Source organism: Rhipicephalus microplus, chromosome 7, assembly GCF_043290135.1.
Source record: "Rhipicephalus microplus isolate Deutch F79 chromosome 7, USDA_Rmic, whole genome shotgun sequence".
Lineage (NCBI taxonomy): Eukaryota > Metazoa > Arthropoda > Arachnida > Ixodida > Ixodidae > Rhipicephalus > Rhipicephalus microplus.
This window is the reverse complement of record NC_134706.1, coordinates 118,103,019-118,112,562: the sequence shown is the minus strand read 5'-3', so window position 1 is coordinate 118,112,562 and position 9,544 is coordinate 118,103,019. Positions and strand designations below refer to the sequence as shown.

General features: G+C 46.4%; 1 protein-coding gene across 1 annotated transcript in view; it reads right to left on the bottom strand.

Annotated features, from left to right (window-relative positions):
- Positions 1 to 4,846: 4,846 nt before the first annotated feature.
- The window catches only part of LOC119184947 (alcohol dehydrogenase [acceptor]-like), a 49,764-nt gene continuing 45,066 nt past the window's right edge, over positions 4,847 to 9,544 (bottom strand). Inside the window, exon 3 of the mRNA XM_075868275.1 lies at positions 4,847 to 5,025. Coding sequence (XP_075724390.1) covers positions 4,893 to 5,025 — 133 coding nt within the window. The 3' untranslated portion in view covers positions 4,847 to 4,892. The remainder of the gene's footprint in view (positions 5,026 to 9,544) is intronic.

Below are 9,544 nucleotides of genomic sequence, written 5' to 3'. Positions count from 1 at the left end.
ACACCGTAATCTTCTTGTCCGCAACTTTTCCAGGCAGCGTTGGCATTCCATTCGTAACACCGGTTGGCTGTTTTGTCGTAACAGCACCCAAAATAGAAAGTTTCTCCCCATTTTTCAACTCTACGAATCCGTCGGTGACGGCATTATTATCGGATTTTGGTGCCGCTTGCACACAGGATACCTGGCGAGTTTGACTCACTCCGTTACGACATGCGTCTGCTTTGTGCCCAGTCTGACCACACTTGAAACATTTTAACACCGTAGGGCTCGTAAAGATCGTTCGACAGTTGTTCGCGCGATGACTTAGTCGGTTACTCAGAAAACATCGCGGAACACTCTCCGGTGCACGCTTCTTTTGTTCGGGTGCCGAATTTTTCGAGTCTTCGGGACACTCCTTGTTGGCCTTGGCCAAATTAGTTCCACCTTGCGCTTCCAAGAATTGATCAGCCAATTCAAGCATGCCTTCATGTGACTCAGCCTTCCTCTCTTTCAAGTACAGCGACAGGCTTGGGTGGCAACTAGTGAGAAATTGCTCTCTAATAAGGAGCTCTCTAAGGTCATCGTACTCCTGCGCTGTCCCTAAAAGTTCAATCCATCTGTCGAAACAATGGCTAAGTCGGGCGGCGTACTGCGCAGCCGTCTCACCATCATCTCGCTTTCCTGTCCAAAATCTGTTCCGGAATCCTTCCACAGTAAATCTAAATCGCTTCAGTAAAGCAGCTTCCACTTTTGCATAGTTGGCTGCATCGGTCGGCGTCAGCCTATGTACCGTACACACTTAGCGCTTCACCACTCAAGCAGGTACTCAGAGCAGTTGCCCATTGATGTTCCGGCCAATTCGGGCTCCTTGCAATCGTCTCAAATCTGTGAAGGTACGTGTCAAGGTCGTCCTTCCTTTCATCAAACGCTACGAGCAGCTTGCTTGGATTCAAGCGGAAACCATGATCTTCCCGTTCGCTTCTTTCAACTCTAGCTTGGACGGGAGTTTCACTTCGCTGTTGCAAATGGAGCCGCTCGAGTTCCATCTCGTGCTGCCGCTGCCGTTCCCTTTCCTCTCTTTCTTCTTTCGCCCTCTCAGCTGCCAGTCTTTCTCTCTCCAGCTCCAACTTCAGTTGCTGCTCTCTTTCTTCTCTCGCCCTTTCGGCTGCCAACTTTTTTCTCTCCAGCTCCAACTTCAATTGCTGCTCTCTTTCTTCTTTCGCTGTCTCAGCTGCCAATCTCTCTCTCTCCAACTCAGCTGCTTTTTCTTCCTTGGCTCTCTCAGCTGCCACCCTCTCTCTCTCCAACTCAGCTGCTTTTTCTTCCTTGGCCCTCTCAGCTGACAACCTCTCTCTCTCCAACTCAGCTTCTTTTTCCGCTTTGGCTCTCTCGACCGCCTACGTTTCTTTTTCCAGCTCAGCTGCCTTTTTTTCTTTGGCCTTCTCTTTTTCTTCTTTTTCCTTCTGGGTGACCCACTTCCGTAGTTCGGCGCCAGAAAGACCCATCTTCTCACCAAGAGCGATTAACTTTTCGAGGTCCATTGTGTCTCGCCAATAATACCGTGCCGCGTGCAAAAAGTATCTGCCTAAATAAGTCTATCGGAACACTCCCCTGCACTCGTTAACGAGAACACTGAGCAACACACAAAATCGTTCCGATAGCCGTATCAACAACTCGAAGCTCTTTCTCATTACTTTGGACACACTGTGCACCGAAAGGTCCTCGTCGCGGACGCCAGAATAATTGTCACTGGTCCCTTTAATTAGGGAGGCAATCGCCGGGCTAATTCCAAGGGCCGAAGTATCAGCGCCCCGAACCGCACCACGAAAGCGTGGACAATTTAGAAGTGGTCCTTTTTGGCGCGCCAGCGGACGCTGGCTGTGGCCGAAAGAACAAGTCAGAGCCGAAAGTTGACAAACAAAACAAAATTATATTCTCAATAATGGCAGATAAAAACGATACACAAATATGCACACTCAACTATAGTTTATTACAATATGTCACCAATCAAACAATGTACTACACAGTACAATCAGCCACATTCGAAACAACGGACACAGACAACAATAAGCACTACAATGCAGTCGCATGCATTGAACAACTAAGACACCTAAGACTGAAGAGTTCGAAAACTTATTGAGTCCAAAGTCCCTGGAACAAAAGACTGAATGATACTCTTCCGAGAATCACTCACTCAAAGTCCAGCGTTGTTGTCGTTCCGCTGCCCCCGAAGTTTCTCTTCCAGGAAACCTCGCGTCTTCAATTCGCCACTCTCCAAACTTCAAACTTCTTCGCCGGAAACACGTCGGCTTCACACACGCAGCTGTCGCCACGCGTCTTCGCTTGATAGTGGTAGACACATACTCTTGCCTGTAGCTCGAGCCTTCACCCCTATGGTGGAAATCCTCATCTTCTCCCCCTTTGTCACGGAAGACAAAAGGCTTCGCCCACAAAGCGCAACACCCTACGCGCTCTGGCGCATACATTCTTCTTCTCCTGCTTTGTCACTAAGGACAAAACCTTCACCGACTAACGCGGCGGGATACCCAACGCACACTGGCGTTAACTTCCTTCTCCTGATCTCCCATCTCGGCTGCTCGATTAAATACCTTCCGCGCGAGATTCCAGAAAGTTCTCATCATTTCGTCGGCGCGATACGCAGCGAAGGCTGGGGGAAAGGGCGAGACGATACGGGGGCCGTCCGCGACGGATGACTCTACCCGGCATCACCACGCCCCTTTCCATCGAGAAAATTCCAGGGCTTGCTCGGCCGCCGACGCGAGGAGGTTTCGTCGGCGAATCTACGCTTCCGAGGGAGAGAGTCGGGCGCCCGGGGAGTCTTTGGATGTTTGTTTTCTTTGTTTTATCGTTGACATCGCGGCGTCACTCCGACGTTTCGTCCCGAGAATTTGGCGGCGTGCCCTTTTTGAGCGCTCGTTTTGTGACATAGGTCCGCGGGTCAAGCAGACTCACCCCAAGAGCATTGTAATTTTAAGCCACCCTGGAATGTCGTTCCCGGCTTAACAGCGCTCCTTTTTTGCGGCTTGAAACAATGCCTTCGCCACATCAGAGAGCAGCGCATGCAGAAATGTTGCAGTGACACTTTCCCATTGGTTGCCCACATAGCGCTACGAACGGCGACACGCTGTCTCAAAGCACCGTATTCTTCACACAGCCAGCATGACCGCCAATATTCTAAACACGAAGAATGCAAGACGCGGCCCCACGGGTCTGTACACAACTGGACAAAAAATTACTTCATATGATTTCCGTTAAAAGGCACTACGTGAGGTGCTCTCTACACCGAAAGCACGCGCGAATGCTAGGTGATGGTAGAATGTAGGAAAGGGCTCGCGTTTAGGTCGTGAATCGCTGCTACGGAGTCTATAACTACTCGCTGACGCAAAAGTTTGATGTCAGTGCTCTTTAGGGCAAAATAGGGTGACAATCTATGGGTTTTTTCCATATTTCTGAGCGGTCCTCTGGCGTTTCGGTAGGGTTTTGTAGGCTTTCAGAGAAGTGACATTGCTTGAACAAAGGCCTCCGAGTCCAGGAGTCATTTAGAGACTTTTCCACTAGAGAAGGGCGCATGTGCCGCGGCATCATGGAAGGCGGATTCTCGAATGGCAGTGTAAACGCCTAATCAAGCCGATGACGATATTTTTTCGAGCAGCTCAAGGTGTGTTCCCACTTTACCTCGAAGGAAGCGAAAGCGGCAAAACTCGCCAAAAATTTGCTCACTCCACCGCCTAAGTGGTCAGAAAACCCTGCTGCGAGCCCGACGTGAACAAAATTCGTCTGAGACCATATTTTCTGCCAAGCAAAGAAAGATCGCTTTTCCGCTTCAGGACTTTGGTTGCACGAGCTAATGTCACATCATTTAAACTACCAGTAGCACAATCAAAATGACAGCAAAGGCGTCATCCGTGGCTCACGTCAGCTCACATTGCGAATGAATCATGCAGTGCGACGATGCTTCACGCCCTCACCTAGCACGCTGTCATCGTGAGGCTGGTTTGGATTTTGATCTCCGAGAACGCTGGAGTTGAAGGTGCAACAGCAGTGAGTCGGTATGCCCCAACGTGTCTCAGAACTACTTTTTCTCTTTATAATCTTTCTTTTTTCTTTCTTCATATCCCTCACATTTCCCAATGCTCCGTTCTAACTTGCTGCTTCGCCCTTGGCGGGAACCGTGCCTTCTACCACGTCCTTTGCAGCATGTCACTTAAGCTAGTTCTGAGAACAACGATTATGACGGAAACATGGTGATGAAACAGTGGAATACAACAATGAAATACAGCGGTGAAATGCAGCGCGAAATGCACCGTTGATGAACGCATCTAAACGGTGATGTTCACTAATTACTACGAGTGCAACTCTTCTCTTGCGGCAGCCAATCTTTTTAAATATATACAGAAATATGAATCAAAATCCCATTCCCGTTTTATTTGTGAGAAAGCTTCCTGAAGACAGGGAACCCTCAATAACACTCATGCAATAAGAACAGTCCCCAGTTCACACGCCTCTTTCATATACCACTTTTTTCTAAAGGAGTTTCAGGCAGTGATGGTGAACAGATGGCTTTTTGGTAGAACAGCTGCCCGCAACGCAGGAGACTAGGCTTCTATTGACAATGGAACTGAAGAGCTTTCCAATTTTTATTTATTTGATTGGTCGCTCTCTGGAATTTTGTTTTTGCAGAAGCTCAACACGAATGTTTCGCAACAACGCCAACGTCGAAATGTCTTCGAAACCAGCTCTTTAACACCATCGCGTTATTGTGACAGAAACACAATATACAAGAGCCAGCTGCATCAGAGCTGAGAGGTTTGTTTACTTTGATTTGTTAATCTAGCCCAAACAAAAACGATACAAACATAACCGAGCCGGTCTTTATTGGTCACTGTTATATACTACGGATGATCAATCAGAATCATGGCGGCTGCTTTTTCGGCAATCATCATGGTGGGCACATTGGGATTCCCAGTCACTATGGTTGGCATGACGGATGCGCCCACGACACGTAGGTTCTCGATTCCCTTAACCCTGGAAAAAGTGAAATGCGATTTAAAGTGGCGTTTATGTTTGAGAAAATCGAGAGGGTGACTTTCGGAGTTCATGACTGACAATGGTTAGCCTTGATTTGGGTGTACGTTTTTATCCACAAGCCCAGGTAATTAGGAGTTTAAAGGCACTGAAAGAAGCTGCTCTTAACCAGCCTAAAGCAGTGAAACAAATTAGCAATATCTCGAAGGAAGACTGAATCAATAGTTGTGTTGTTGCCTTTCATATGATCGTTTCAATGCAGGTAGTCGTAATGTTAAATATATGTGGATTTATTTTATTATCATAATCAAAAATGGTGCGCCCATTTTTATCGCACTAAATAATCATGAAACAGGAAGTAACCATTCGTGGATAAATATAAAGATATCACAGCTGACACGAAAGTTGAAATAGTTAACAGAAAGTTGAAGAAGGCGACCAGTTCAACATTAAAAACGTTGATTTGCGACTTGTGCGAACAAATCAAAATAAAACAGTATTGTGTTAGGAAAACTGGATTAATGAATAACTATCTTCATTTATTATTACGCGTTCAAGGAAGTTTCCGAAACAAGTCACCCTGAAACCTACTTTACCAGCGTATTTTTTAATGAAAAGTTAGAAAGTTACTACAAAGCTTTTTGCACAGATTTTACTATTTGGACAGTGTGAATACAACAAATAATAATCTCCCACCCTTCAATGTAAGAATGAATCCTACACAAGATGTGAATCCTGAAGATGACATTTATAACTTATGTTTAAGTATGGATGTAAAAAAACGTATTGGACCAAATCTGATACCGAAGACTCATAAAAACGGTATGCCGAGTGGTGAGCAAAATATTTGTGTTTACTGCAAGCTTGGTCTCCGAATGAAGCCGTGTTACCCGAGGGCTGGAAGATTGCCTGATATGAGCGTCTAGCAAAGCAAGCGACAAAACACACATACGTATTATCAACATATTTCCTTTACCTCAACAGCTCGTAAAATATTAATGAACACATCGTAACGCATTTTTGTCAACACAGAGCCGTAAGGAGAGAACAACTTAGATGTCGAAGTGAATATTCAACTACTACAAAGCACATTAAAACGAAGCATGTGTTAGGACCGCAATCATGGATGGTAAACACCTGAATTTCATTTAATAGGATTTCAATGTGACTCACAGTAGCGTTTCGCATAAAAATAGCTTGATTATTCGGCATGTATAGCTTCAAAAATTCGAAACCTATTACATCGATGTAAACGTACCTCGACAACAAAACGGCAATTTGTGTCACTCATTGATACCTTTTCTGTCATTTCTAGGTATATCATGACTTAAATGTGTGCGTGTGCGTGCGTGCGTGCGCGTGTGTGTGTGCGTGCGTGCGTGTATGCGTGCGTGTGTGTGTGTGCGATGCGTGTGCGTGTGCGCGTGCGTGTACGTGTGCATGCGTGTGTGTGTGTGTTCGCACTCTCATGGTCGTTTTTCTTTTTGGTTTAAATTCTATGATAGGACCACAGCATGTAGGAACACGACTCGCAGGTCATGGCATGAAGATTACTTCTCTGTCCAGACAGGCAGACATACACAGACAGACACAGACAGACACAGACAGACAGGCAGACATACAGAGACAGACACAGACAGACAGGCAGACAGACAGACGGGCAGACAGGCAGACATACACAGACAGACAGGCAGACAGACAGACGGGCAGACAGGCAGACAGACACAGACAGACGGGCAGACAGGCAGACAGACACAGACAGACACAGACAGACGGGCAGACAGACAGACAGATGGGCAGACAGACACAGACAGACAGGCAGACAGACACAGACAGACAGACAGACGGGCAGACAGACACAGACAGACAGACAGACGGGAAGACATACACAGACAGACAGACAGACAGACGGGAAGACATACACAGACAGACAGACGAACAGACCGACAGACAGACAGACAGACAGACAGATGAACAGACAGACAGACAGACAGACGAACAGACAGACAGACAGAGACAGACAGAGACAGACAGAGACAGACAGAGACAGACAAGGAACATTAAGGCCTTGAGGAGCCAGCCAGTGCATTCCTACAGGGGACCTTCGCCTTGCTGTCGGCTAATCCAATCTTGGAGCCGGGAGGCCATGCCTCTTTGCTTTCTCACAAGCCCTGTGAACGGCCTTAGACCGGTCTTCTAGTTAGAACGTTATGAAAGCCTTCCCATATTGAAATACTTTGCGCTGGTCAAGTGAGCCACATTACCGCATAATGCTGCCACTAGTATGTGGCTATGCGCCACACATGACTGATAGTATATATCAACCCGGGCTTCATAAGTATTAACCGGACACTGTTTTGGAGCCTGTGTCTTAAATCTGTCATGGATGTCGGCGGCGTCAGATATAAAAGATTGCCTGTCATAGACAGCGAGGCTTGACATATACGAAATGATGTGTTAGTGCATATACTGACAAAAGAAAAGAAAGGCGACATGCAAACATTTTATGACAGTCTGAACTTCTGCAAGCAAACTGTACATCGGCATGACATTTCAACTGGTTTCAGCGTGCTATTGTGTTTTGTTTTTGCCGATTGTCCATGTCTGGTTAGCGTTCAGTATTACTTTATTTTTTCGCTGGAGAACCTATTGATATCGAGTAGCCGAGGAAATATTGACGTCACCCTCTCCCAATCAAAAGAGTTCGAACAGAACAGAACAGCCGCTTTAACTACGCTTTCAAGGGTAGAACGGCATAGTATAGTTGGGCCCCATATTCACCGTCGCCCTAAATTCAGAAACAAAGCTCCTCTTAGTCTAATGACGAATTTTACTGGTAGATCCTGAGATGCCGCTGAAATCATGGAGCGAGCTCTCGGAGTGTGCCAAACGAGATTTGCTAGTGAAACACGTGATGGCCCCACGCAAGGTCTCTCAGGAAGTTTTTTTCTTTACACATACGTCCCTATCGGTACCGGAAACTATTTTCTTTTCTGCTCTCGGCGTTTCAGTGTCAACTGTTTCGCCACTGCAAAACACGAATTTCAACCACCCAGTCTCGTTGAAGGCAGGGCTAGCGCTTTCAAATTTTAGGAATGTAAACAACAGCACAGGGTTACTAGACCGCCTCAACACACGCTGAGGGCTACTCAGCAGCCCGACTGTACCGGAAATGACGGTAACGCCTTCACGGAGTCCGGCGAAATCCATCTCTGCAAGACAGAGCACGCGGAACGCTCCATCGCGGAGTGGATTGCTCCGAATCTACCAGTGGAAAATGCGAACTTGCTACGAATCTACCAACGAAACGCGAATTGTCAGCTTCGGAGCAAGAAAAGATGCTCCGCTAGACGAGTGGAATTCGCCATAACCTTGTCCCGCATCAGGCGTAACCCCCAATATTTCCCAAACAGTGTAGAACATGACGTTGTCTTATAGAAGTACATAGAAGCTGCAGTTTATTGACCATATTCCGGAGGGCACTGTACCACTACTCTCCCATTAGCTGTGATGCGGGCTGTGCCTTGGTGCGTGGGCCGATACAGTGCCTGCCTTATACTATTAGATCGTCGATGTACGTGTCGCATTTCAGGTGGGGCATGAGTGAAGTGAAGTAACGGGTACAGAGGGCAGTGGCGGCTCGTGCTTGTTGCCAGACAGACAAACAGACACACAGACAGACGGACGGACGCTTTGCCCACTTTATCATGATTCACCTGTGAATGTGCTGTAGTTTTTTCAGCCCGGCTTTGGTTCTTGAATATTTCAACCGCGCTGCATTCAAACGAACGACCGTTTACGTAAAATTGTCCCTTTCAAACTATCCGAGAATGTTTAGATATGGCAAATACAGCTGAGTACCCATTGCGCCAAAATTATTGTTTTTGCGATTCAGTGAAGGGCCCACAAGCGCGTCTTTAAGGAAATACAAGGGCCTACGCAGTTCCTCACTTTGTTTATAATTTACAGATTATGATGCTGATTAGGTGCATCTCGGTAAAACACTCAATCGTTGCGGAACACAGATGCTTTGACACCTAGCTGGCGTGATTTCACGTTTCAGCCATGCAGTTACACAGGTTCAGTAAACTACTTTGACTACATGACATTCACAAAGATCTTTTTTTTCGCGCAGTTTGAAGCGACATAGTAGAACAAGTGCTTTACGCGCAAAACGCCTGGGTTTGAATTTAACTTCAAGCGAAGAATCCTATTACTAACTCACTTGCCTGTTTCTCGATTTTGCCGTGATATAAAGGTCAAAATTTTTTTGTTTACAACAAAGAATGCCGACACCAACGTTTACAACAGAACTTTTTCGAAGCCAGCCCCTTCAAGTTGTCACTTTGATATCTTTTGATATCACACTGGAAGCTAACAATAAAAATCACGGCTGAAGCCGTAATCAAACCTAAGCATTCTTTATGACAGCCATGTGTACTTCAACTTGATTGGAATGACAGCCAATCTATAGTTCGAGATTGTTGGAAAAAAGATTGATTGATGTAGGGCGTTTAAC